Consider the following 12,878-nt stretch of genomic DNA (forward strand, 5'->3'; position numbering starts at 1 on the left):
CTCGCAAAGCTGCCGGGCCATACGGCATCCCTAGCCGCGTCCTCAGAGCATGCGCAGACCAGCTGGCTGGTGTGTTTACAGACATATTGAATCTCTCCCTATCCCAGTCTGCTGTCCCCACATGCTTGAAGATGGCCACCATTTTTCCTGTGCCCAAGACGGCAAAGATAACTGAACTAAATGACTAGCACTCACTTCTGTCATCATGAAGTGCTTTGAGAGTGTCACGACTTCCACTGAAGGTGGCTCCTCTCCCTGTTCAGGCAGCGCTCAGCGGTCGTCGTCGCCGGCCTACTAGCTGCCACCGATTCCTTTTTCTTTTCTGTTAGTTTTGTCTTGATTGTTTTCACCTATTACTTATTTGTTGTTAATCATGGCCTATTTAACTTCTCTGGGATCGTTCGGGACGCTAGCGTCCCACCTCGCCAACAGCCAGTGGAATTGCAGGGCGCCAAATTCAAAACAACAGAAATCTCATAATTAAAATTCCTCAACCATACAAGTATTTTACACCATTTTAAAGACACACTTCTCGTTAATCCAACCACAGTGTCCGATTTCAAAAATGCTTTTCGGCGAAAGCAGAACATATCATTTTGTTAGGTCAGCAACCAGTCATAGAAAGCATTAAGCCATTTTCCAAACAAAGAGAGGTGTCACAAAAAGCAGAAATATAGATAAAATGAATCACTAACCTTTGACGATCTTCATCAGATGACACTCCCAGGACTCAATGTTACACAATACATGTATGTTTTGTTCGATCAAGTTCATATTTATATCCAAAAACCTCAGTTTACATTGGCGCCATGTTCAGAAATGCCTCCAAAACATCCGGAGAAATTGCAGAGAGCCACATCAAATAACAGAAATACTCATCATAAACTTCAATGAAAGATACATGTTTTACATAGAATTAAAGATAAACTCGTTCTTAATGCAACAGCTGTGTCAGATTTCAAAAAAGCTTTACGGCTTTTCAGCCACAAAAGCAAGCCATACAGTTACCCGCCAAATAGTGGAGTCAACAAAAGTAATAAATAGCATTACAAATCTTCACTTACCTTTGCTGATCTTCGTCAGAATGCACTCCCAGGACTCCCACTTCCACAAGAAATGTTTGTTTTGTTCGATTATGTCCATATTTATGTCCAAATACCTCGTTTTGTTCACACGTTTAGTTTACTATTCAAAAGGCACAATGCGTGAGCGCAAAATCCAGAAGAAAAGTCAAAAGAGTTCCTCCTGGAGGTGTGTTTCCTACCCTATCACAGTTCCTTTCCCTTGGTTTAAAAACCCCATCAGCTGTTTGATCTAGAGCTCAATCTCTCTGTAAATGCCATGTCTGTAGGTCTCCGTGTTTCACTCTCGTTTTGTGTCTTAACCTCTCTTTTGTTTGAGCACCTCCATAGCACTTTGTCATCTCCTGTGAGTATTGTTTTGGTTATGGTGTTTGTTTGTTGCTGGTGGGAAAAGGGGAAACCAAGACAAGTCGCCCATGGGCATACACTACCCGTAGGTAGACTTTGTTAAATACACTAGTTAGAACTGTATTTTTGGTTATTTAGTTAGCTGTTGTTAAAGTAGGCTAGTCTAGCTTAGGGGTGTTTTTGAATACTCATTGTTTCTTTCCTTGGGTCTAGCTCAGCCCCTTTTCCTGCTCCCCCCATTACCGTGTGTTTTCAAATAAACCTTGAGTTTGACGGTAGATTTCAGTTGTCCTGGTTATTTCGTTCACACTTTTACTTTATCACTATTATAATTTGCATGAGTTATGTTACAGGTCTCATTACCATCCCCCTAGACTGTCGGGCCAAAAGGGATTCGTAACACACTTGTTGAAACAGCTTTTGTGTGGGCTTATTCTCACTGTCAGCGGTGAAATTGTTTTGCTTACGTATTTTGCTGACTGTTATTTTCCCTGGTTTTGGGGACATACCTGTTTATTGGTCATTTTGCCTGTTTGTTGGCTAGACCCAGCTTAATAAACGAGAGCATTGCTCTCTGTACCTGACTCCACAAACACCACTCCTAGCTATCTGTGACAGAGAGACAAGTCAAGGATCACATCACCTCCACCTTACTTGCCACCCTAGACCCACTCCAATTTGCATACGGCCCAAATAGGTCCACAGACGATGCAATCACGATCACACTGCCCACTGCCCTATCCCATCTGGACAAGAGGAGTACCTATGTAAGAATGCTGTTCATTGACTACAGCTCAGCATTCAACACCATAGTACACTCCAAGCTCATCATTAAGCTTGAGGCCCTGGGTCTCAACCCCACCCTGTGCAATTGGGTCTTGGACTTTCTGATGGGCCGCCCCCAGGTGGTGACGGTAGGAAACAACATCTCTACTTCGCTGATCCTCAACACTGGGGCCCCACAAGGGTGCATGCTCAGCCCCCTCCTTTACTCCCTGTTCACCCATGACTGAATGACCATTCAAGCCTCCAACTAAATCATCAAGTTTGCAGACGAGACAACAGTAGTGGGCTTGATTACCAACAATGATGACACAGCCTACTGGGAGGCGGTGAGGGCACTCGGAGTGTGGTGTCACGAAAACAACCTCTCACTCAACGTCAACAAAACAATGGAGATGATCGTGGACTTCAGGAAACAGCAGAGGGAGCACCCCCCTATCCACATCGACAGGATATCAGTGGAGAAGATGGAAAGTTTTAATTTCCTTGGCGTGTACATCGCAGACAAACTGAAATGGTCCACCCACACAGACAGTGTGGTGAAGAAGGCGCAACAGCCTTCAACCTCAGGAAGCTGAAGAAATTTGGCTTGTCACCTAAAACCCTCACAAACTTTTACAGATGCACAATTGAGAGCATCCAGTCGGGCTGTATCACCGCCTGGTACAACCTGCAGTCCAGGACACATACAGCACCCAATGTCACAGGAAGGCCAAAAAGATAATCAAGGACAACAACCACACGAGCCGCTGCCTGTTCACCCCACTAACATCCAGAAGGCCAGGTCAGTACAGGTGCATCAAAGCTGGGACCAATATGCTGAAAAACAGCTTCTATCTCAAGGCCATCAGACTGTTAAACAGTCATCTCTGACACAGAGATGCAGCTGCCAACATACAGACTCGAAATCATTGGATCACTAGTCACTTTAATAATGACACTTTGGTAATGCAAGATATGTAAACATTATTAATCTCATATCTACAGTTGAAGTCGAAAGTTTACATACACTTTAGCCAAATTCTACTAAACTCAGTTTTTCCCGATTCATAACTTTTAATCCTAATAAAAATTCCCTGTCTTAGGTCAGTTAGGATCACCACTTTATTTTAAGAATGTGAAATGTCAGAATAATGGTAGAGAATGATTTATTTCAGCTTTAATTTCTTTCAGCACATTCCTAGTGGGTCAGAAGTTTACATGCACTCAATTAGTATTTGATAGCATTGCCTTTAAATTGTTTAACTTGGGTCAAACATTTTGAGAAGCCTTCCACAAGCTTCCCACAATAAGTTGGGTGGATTTTGGCCAATTCCCCCTGACAGAGCTGGCATAACTGAGTCAGGGTTGTAAAGGCCTCCTTGCTCGCAAACGCTTTTTCAGTTCTACCCCCAAATGTTCTATGGGATGGAGGTCAGGGCTTTGTGATTGCCACTCTAATACCTTGACTTTGTTGTCCTTAAGCCATTTTGCTTAACTTTGGAATTATGCTTGGGGTCATTGTCCATTTGGAAGATCCATTTGCGACCAAGCTTTAACTTCCTGACGTGTCTTGAGATGTTACGTCAATATATCCACATATTTTTCTTTCCTCATGATGCCATCTATTTTGTGAAGTGCACCAGTCCCTCCTGCAGCAAAGCACCCTCACAACATGATGCTGCCACCGCCGTGCTTCACGGTTGGGATTGTGTTCTTCGGCTTGCAAGCCTCCACTTTTTCCTCCAAACATAACGATGGTCATTATGGCCAAACAGCTCTATTTTTGTTACATCAGGCCAGATGACATTTCTCCAAAAAAGTACGATGTTTGTCCCCATGTGCAGTTGCAAACCGTAGTCTGGCTTCTTTTTATGGAGGTTCTGGAGCAGTGGCTTCTTCCTTGCTGAGCGGCCTTTCAGGTTATGTCGATATAGGACTCGTTTTACTGTGGCTATAGATACTTTTGTAACTGTTTCCTCCAGCATCTTCACAAGGTCCTTTGCTGTTGTTCTGGGATTGATTTGCACTTTTCGCACCAAAGTACGTTCATCTCTAGGAGAGAGAGTCTAAGTCTCCTTCCTGAGCGGTATGACGGCTGCGTGGTCCCATGTTGTTTATACTTGCGTACTATTCTTTGTACAGATGAACGTGGCACCTTCAGGTATTTGGAAATTGCTCCGAAGGATGAACCAGACTTGTGGAGGTCTACCATTTTGTTTCTGAGGTCTTGGCTGATTTCTTTTGATTTTCCCATGATGTCAAGCAAAGAGACACTGAGTTTGAAGGAATGGCCTTGAAATACATCCACAGGTACACCTCCAATTGACTCAAATCATGTCAATTAGCCTATCAGAAGCTTCTAAAGCCATGACATAATTTTCTGGAATTTTCCAAGCTGTTTAAAGGCACAGTCAACTTGGTGTATGTAATCTTCTGACCCACTGGAATTGTGATACAGTGAAATAATCTGTCTGTAAACAATTGTTGGAAAAATTACTTGTGTCCTATACAAAGTAGATGTCCTAACCAACTTGCCAAAACTATAGTTTGTTAACAAGAAATTTGTAGAGTGGTTGAAAAATGAGTTTTAATGACTCCAAACTAAGTGTATGTAAACTTCCGACTTCAACTGTATATACTGTATTCTATAATATCTATTGCATCTTGCCTATATCGCTTGGTCATCACTAATCCATATATTTACAGTGGGGCAAAAAAGTATTTAGTCAGCCACCAATTGTGCAAGTTTTCCCACTTAAAAAGATGAGAGGCCTGTAATTTTCATCATAGGTACACTTCAACTATGACAGACAAAATTAGAAAAAAAATCCAGAAAATCACATTGTAAGATTTTTAATGAATTTATTTGCAAATTATGGTGGAAAATAAGTATTTGGTCACCTACAAACAAGCAAGATTTCTGGCTCTCACAGACCTGTAACTTCTTCTTTAAGAGGCTCCTCTGTCCTCCACTCGTTACCTGTAGTAATGGCACCTGTTTGAACTTGTTATCAGTATAAAAGACACTTGTCCACAACCTCAAACAGTCACACTTCAAACTCCACTATGGCCAAGACCAAAGAGCTGTCAAAGGACACCAGAAACAAAATTGTAGACCTGCACCAGGCTGGAAAGACTGAATCTGCAATAGGTAAGCAGCTTGGTTTGAAGAAATCAACTGTGGGAGCAATTATTAGGAAATGGAAGACATACAAGACCACTGATAATCTCCCTCGATCTGGGGCTCCACGCAAGATCTCACCCCGTGGGGTCAAAAAGATCACAAGAACGGTGAGCAAAAATCCCAGAACCACACGGGGGGACCTAGTGAATGACCTGCAGAGAGCTGGGACCAAAGTAACAAAGCCTACCATCAGTTACACACTATGCCTCCAGGGACTCAAATCCTGCAGTGCCAGACATGTCCCCCTCCTTAAGCCAGTACATGTCCAGGCCCGTCTGAAGTTTGCTAGAGAGCATTTGGATGATCCAAAAGAAGATTGGGAGAATATCATATGGTCAGATGAAACCAAAATATAACTTTTTGGCAAAAACTCAACTCGTCATGTTTGGGGGACAAAGAATGCTGAGTTGCATCCAAAGAACACCATACCTACTGTTAAGTATGGGGGTGGAAACATCATGCTTTGGGGCTGTTTTTCTGCAAAGGGACCAGGGCGACTGATCCGTGTAAAGGAAAGAATGAATAGGGCCATGTATTGTGAGATTTTGAGTGAAAACCTCATTCCATCAGCAAGGGCATTGAAGATGAAACGTGGCTGGGTCTTTCAGCATGACAATGATCCCAAACACACCGCCCGGGCAACGAAGGAGTGGCTTCGTAAGAAGCATTTCAAGGTCCTGGAGTGGCCTAGCCAGTCTCCAGATCTCAAACCCATAGAAAATCTTTGGAGGGAGTTGAAATTCTGTGTTGCCCAGCAACAGCCCCAAAACATCACTGCTCTAGAGGAGATCTGCACGGAGAAATGGACCAAAATACCAGCAACAGTGTGTGAAAACCTTGTGAAGACTTACAGAAAACATTTGACCTCTGTCATTGCCAACAAAGGGTATATAACAAAGTATTGAGAAACTTTTGTTATTGACCAAATACTTATTTTCCACCATAATTTGCAAATAAATTCATTAAAAATCCTACGATGTGATTTTCTGGATATTTTTTCTCATTTTATCTGTCATAGTTTTAAGTGTACCTATGATAAATTACAGGCCTCATCTTTTTAAGTGGGAGAACTTGCACAATTGGTGGCTGACTAAATACTTTTTTGCCCCACTGTATATGTACATATTCTTATTCCATCCCTTTACTTAGATTTATGTGTATTAGGTAGTTGTTGTGGAATTGTTAGATTACTTGTTAGATATTACTGCACTGTTGGAACTAGACGCACAAGCATTTCGCTACACTCACATTAACATCTGTTAACCATGTGTATGTGACAAATCACATTTGATTTGAACCAACTTGACAGAGCTTGAAGAATTTTGAAAGTAATAACTTGCAAATGTTGTATAATCCAGGTGTGCAAAGCTCTTAGACTCACCCAGAAAGACTCACAGCTGTAATCGCTGCCAAAGGTGATTTTACAAAGTAATGACTCAGGGGTGTGAATTGTCATGGAAATAAGATTTTTCTGTATTTCATTTTCAATGAATTAGCACAAAATAAAGTAACATTTTTTAAAATAATTTTTGAATTCGGGCTGTAACACATCAAAATGTGGATTAAGTAAAGGGTGTGAATGCTCTCTGAAGGACCTGTAAGTGGTAGTAGAAATGGAAAAACAGATTACATTTCATTAAAGGAATTTCCTTATCACATAGATGAGGATGTGATGGGCAGGCCAAAATGAGAAAGTGTAGCTGCATGGTATGGATTGTACAGAGTTAGGAGCATCCCATGCAGATATGGTTAATGAGGTGTTTAAATATCCCTCTGTGATTCCACAATCAGTGGTCTACAGAGAGAATGCCCGGATAACAGCATAATTGAAAATATGCTGCATTCCGAAATTATAAGAGCCAATCTTGAACATTGTTTAATTTAAAAACCATTCAGACATGGTGTTTCCTTTCCTGGCCATTTGACTGACCCCCCCCCCCCCCCCCCCTTCCTTTACAAAGTTGAATTTTTTTCTGTTCCTGTTTCTTGAAGTCCTCTGTTATCCGCACTCAGAGTTCCTGGTTTATCTGTGCTTCAAGAGTCCCAATGGAGCATTTCAAAGGCACTTTGGGATTTTCCTGCAACTAATGTGCTGACTGCAGGCCTCTCTCTTTCTGGTTGATGAGGGGACCGATTGCTCACACTTCTCCCCTCTCCTCTCCCTGCAGGTACTCTGGAAGGACATACTCTCACTGCATACAGTTAGATAAGGAGGGGTTCTAAGACATACTGGAGAATGCATTACTTTACAGCTACGTATGCCGTATTACTTTAATCATGACACAGGCATCCTCCTTGGGTGTGATGTGAAATAGCTGTTTTCTACTCCAGAGCAGTTGAGACTTTCTCTGAGGGAATTGTTGTGGTGTACTTTGACTAATGACCCAGTAAGAGAAGTGATGTAGGATCGAAGTCATTCTCTAGTCTCTTTCCAATCTAATGTTGACATTAAGGATCTATATGCTCTAATGATAATGATCTCCTCACAAATACAATTACCTCATATCTATCTGCCCCAGGAAGAAATGTTCAGTACGCCTATATTGTGTTGATGTTAAGTGAACCTTACCAAAACAGTTATCTATTGTTGGTAGTTCAAAAACATTTCACAATGGAAAGGCAATTTGGCTAAAACATTTACCATGGATTTCAATGTAATGGATTTATCGTAAAGAAGAGGCCAACATCACAGTGGAAGAGTTTCATAAAAACATTTAAATGTACTTTGCATTGTACATGCAAATGGAAGTTGCTATCGCTCTTCACTTGACAAATATCACAATTCATGGACTATACAGAATCTGGACAGGCAGTAACATTTTGTGCAAATAAAATGATTCAAACAAAAACTGGTATTAATCTTTTTATAACATGTAAATACATATCAACCATACCCGATGCACTGTCACACAGACAATTCATTTTGTTTACCATACAGCAAAATAGTGGTTGGGAGGTATTCCATTATTATGGTATCAGATGTCTTTGACCCCTAGTTTTAGCAATTTACCATCAACTATTCACCTGTTATTAATATGACTGATAAATCCATATAAAACATTTAAACATAAATGCTTTTATAAATAGTCAGTATATTTTTTCCAATTCATATAAACACTCCATCTTCTCAAAAATACTTTGCTGCTTCCATAAACGCATGTCCATGAGAAAAATACAGATCTCTAAACATTAAATCAGTGCCCAATGTCCAACCAGTCTTACAAATAAACAGAAAAAACATACAAACAGAAAAGACTGACAAAACATGCACCGTTTGAAATTAGAGTGATTCCCCATTAAGGGCTCTGCACCTCCATATTATCTATTAAGGTGTCTTTGTTCAAGAACTGCAGGTTACGGATGGACCTACACGCCCTTAGGTAACTGTCACTCACAGACTGGTTGGCCTGGTTGGCCCGATTCTCGTTATGAAAGGCCTCTCTCTGGAGTTCTATAGACTCCATGCTGTTGCTGGTGTCTGGAAGTGGGATGTCACTGAGGCTCTGATCATTGAGGAGGTGGTCCTGTGTGGGGACCTGTTCAATCGATCCTTCATCGGACCATCCGTGACCATTGGGCAAGGGCTCCAGGTCTCCGTTGGGAGGCTTCTTCTCAATGTAAGTTTGTCCAGGCAGACTCTCGTCCTTGCTTTGCTCCTCCAGGTCCTGGTAGAGGGTCTTCCTCCTGGTCTCAAAGTACTTGACGATGCAGTAGGTGATGGAGCCCACAGTGTTGACCACAACACCGGCAACAAACAGGCTGGTGGGCTCCACGTCGCTGAAGGCCACCATGCCCACTGTGATGGTGGCGATGCTCTTCACCACTCCCACAAAGCTGGTGGTGACGGCCGAGTTGATGTAGGTGCATTGCAGCGTGGTGAAGTTCATGGCACAGCCGATGACTATGCAGAGGGAGAAGATGCCTGAGATGAAGGGGTTACTCCAGCCAGTGTAGCTCCACATGTTGATGGAGTCCATGCTGACAATGGAGCAGATTAAGAGAACTGGGGAGGCCATGATGGCGATGGAGTACTGGGCCGTGAGGGGGCCATATTCACTGTCTGTGCTGGTCTTCTGGATCAAGACCAGGTAGGAGGCGTGGATGATCACAGCCAGGACGCCCGTCACGTAGCCAAACGTGTCACCCGTCACGTCACCAGATCCTGAGTAAACACAGACACAGTGGTGAGAACAGTAAAAAAAAAAAAAAGTGATTACATTAGTTTTTTGGGGGGTGAAACCTATTGTAAGGTATCCTGATGCTCTAAACATTATTAAAAAGTAGTGTGGAGCCACATCTTTAACACACATTCTATCCATATGGATAGGATGTGCGTTAAATGTGTGGTCTAAAGGGGACAGAGCATGATGCTGAACTTTCCTCACCGTAGAGGCAACATTGAGAGCTGTTGCATCTGGATACTTTACCAGGGACGTTTCTAGAAAAAACGGTGGTAATCTCTTTTTTTTGTTTTATTTTTACACTAACACCATTCGTGTATTTGTAATATTATTAACACTAGGATAGATTATTGCTGTTATGCAGTTTGATCATCAAAATTGACTGCGTGGTATGCACCCTATGCATAGGCTATTTAGAATCAATTATGATGTTTCGTTTCTACTTTACTGTGTAAGTATAAGTTATTGTTATTTGAATAAGTGTAATTTTACCAGCTAAAGCTGCTCCTCCAGTAGTGATGAGCACCGCCGTTATGACCCCCACTGACGGAATACCGTTCTTCAGAACGCAAACGCCGATGCCTAGGGTGACCAACGGTAGACACCGTTTAAAAACGACATACATGGGTAGACTCAGTCCTCTGAGAGACCATAGTGTTAGAGTGGACTGTAATGTGGACAGAATACAAACACCTCCGAAGACTTTGGCTAGTTGAAGACTGAACGGAGGTATGTCTACTTTGCCCAGTCTCCTCAGTATCTCCAGTGTAATCGCTGCCAGCGTGCTGGTGAGGCACTGGATGAGAGTGAGGTAGTTGAAGTTATAAGTCGTGATGAGAAATTTTAGTAAAATGTTCAACGATCCCGAGAAAAATCCATGAGCAACAGCGACTGAGATACCAAGTAAACGACCTTTACAAACTTCCATGTTTGCCTTGAATTTCCCTTTACGCAAGAGCAAGAAAATGAAAATATTGGTGAGTCTTTCTTGAACACTCACTCAGTCCCTTGGAATAAAGTGGTGTACACAGTGTACAGTCTTCCTCCTTGAACGCACAGCTGTAAATGTCCAAGTTGTTAATGTCAGGATGTTTAAATGTTTTAATTGCAAGCAGGACCTACAAGCAGGACCTTAAAAGCAAATAGAGGCTGGTCCCAAAACGTTGAAGAGAAAAAAAGCTTGGGTATGCTGACGCGTCTGTTTCAATTTGCAGCCAGACAGCATGCGTTTTTCATCAATTAAATTACCTCATGTTGGAGAAGTTCTAGCTTTCTTTCTTTTGCTTCACATGCTGTTGGATACAGCAGAGAGAGAGACCAGAGACTGCTGGAAGAGCTGTTTTGAAAGAACTAAACTACAGTGCGACGTGCATATGGATAAGCCCACCAGCACTGTATATCCCCTCTAGCACCAGAGAGCTGCATGAGCGCAACACTTAATTAAGCGCTGAATTTGCCTTGTGGAATAACACTTGTGCCACAACAACGGTTACTTTTTGCTCACAATAAAGGGGTCATTCCATGAAACAGGTACGATTTGAGTCACTCTTACCTTTTTAAGTATATTTTAAGTTTTTGGTCATAAAGCTTTTTTAAATTAAATGTATATATATATATATATATATATATATATATATATATTTTGTATTATTGTTTTATTTAACCTTTATTTAACTAGGCAAGTCAGTTAAGGACAAATTCTTATTTACAATGACTACATGACCGAAAGTATGTGGACACCTGCTCATCAAACACCTCATTCCAAAATCATGGGCATTATTATGGATATAACAGCCTATTATATACAAGTTATAACATCCTCCACACCTCTGGGAAGGCTTTCCACTAGATGTTGGAACATTGCTGCGGGGACTTTCTTCCATTCAGCAACGAGCATTAGTGAGGTCGGGCACTGATGTTGGGTGATTAGACCTGGCTCGCAGTCAGCCTTCCAATTCATTCCAAAGGTGTTTGATGGGGTTGAGGTCAGGGCTCTGTGCAGTCCAGTCAAGTTCTTCCAGACCAATCTCAACAAATCATTTCTGTATGTACCTCACTTTGTGCACAGGAGCATTGTCATGCTGAAATGGGAAAGGGCCTTCCACAAACTGTTGCCACAAAGTTGGAATCACAGATTCATCTAGAATGTCATTGTATGCTGTAACATTAAGATTTCCCTTCACTGGACTAAGGGGCCTAGCCCAAACCATAAAAACAGCCCTAGCCCATTATTTCTCCTCCAAACTTTACATTTGGCTCTATGCATTGGGGCAGGTAGAGTTCTCCTGGCATCCGCTGAACCCAGATTTGTCTGTCGGACTGCCATTTGGTGAAGCGTGATTCATCACTCCAGAGAATGCGTTTCCACTGTTCCAGAGTTCAATGGCGACAAGCTTTACACCCAGTGTGCGGCTGTTCGGCCATGGAAACCCATTTCATGAAGCTCCCGACGAACAGTTCTTGTGCTGACGTTGCTTCCAGAGGCAGTTTGGAACTCGGTAGTGAGTGTTGCAACCAAGGACAGACGATTTTTATGCGCTACGTGTTTCAGCACTCTGAGATTCCGTTCTGTGAGCTTGTGTGGCCCACCACTTCAAGGCTGAGCCATTGTTGCTCCTAGACTTTTCCACTTCACAATAACAGCACTTACATTTGACCGGGGCAGCTCTAGCAGGGCATAAATTAGATGAACTGACTTGTTGGGAAGGTGGCATCCTATGACAGTGCCATGTTGAAAGTCACTGAACTCTTCAGTAAGTTCATTTTAATGCCAATATTTTTCTATAAAGATTGCATGGCTGTGTGCTCAATTTTATACACCTGTCAGCAACGGGTGTGGCTGAAATAGCCGAAACCACTAATTTGAAGGGATGTCCACATACATTAACTGACAGAAAGCATTTTGTCATAGATTTTGCCGTAGATGTGAACATCTATTTGTGCTTTTTTGTTGAGGATTTTTTTTAATAAATGCATGATTATTGATTAAAATCACAATATTAAGTTGCATACTTCAGTCTATCCCCCCATTGCGTCAACCAATATCCCCCATTGTCTCCTGCTCTTCCTAATCCTCCGATTTCCACCTTTGCCGACAAGCTCCTCGTCCTCGAGGTCGTCCCCCTGGTTGTGGGGGTACTGTCACGTCTGCTCCTGTTCCTCCCCTCCGGCGTACGACGTCGCCAGAGTACTAACCACTGGTCCTGGGATTTATCCTTACGCACACCTGACACTCATCATTATGATTCACAGGTGATTTTAATCAATCATTATGATTCACACCTGGACTCCATTACCTTAATCATTTCCTCCCCTTTA

The 12,878-nt window shown here is 42.2% G+C and overlaps 1 protein-coding gene across 1 annotated transcript; it reads right to left on the reverse strand.

The window, feature by feature from the left end:
- Nucleotides 1–8,053: 8,053 nt before the first annotated feature.
- On the reverse strand, nucleotides 8,054–10,934 carry LOC110529559 (solute carrier family 35 member D3-like). The gene is made up of 2 exons (XM_021611841.2): nucleotides 10,053–10,934; nucleotides 8,054–9,541 (listed from the first exon to the last, which is right to left on the reverse strand). Exons 1-2 carry the CDS (start codon nucleotides 10,486–10,488, stop codon nucleotides 8,676–8,678), a joined length of 1,302 nt encoding a protein of 433 aa, XP_021467516.2. The 5' UTR covers nucleotides 10,489–10,934; the 3' UTR covers nucleotides 8,054–8,675.
- Between the last annotated feature and the right edge of the window lie 1,944 nt (nucleotides 10,935–12,878).

This window comes from Oncorhynchus mykiss, chromosome 8 (assembly GCF_013265735.2).
Source record: "Oncorhynchus mykiss isolate Arlee chromosome 8, USDA_OmykA_1.1, whole genome shotgun sequence".
In the NCBI taxonomy this organism is placed as follows: Eukaryota; Metazoa; Chordata; class Actinopteri; order Salmoniformes; family Salmonidae; genus Oncorhynchus; species Oncorhynchus mykiss.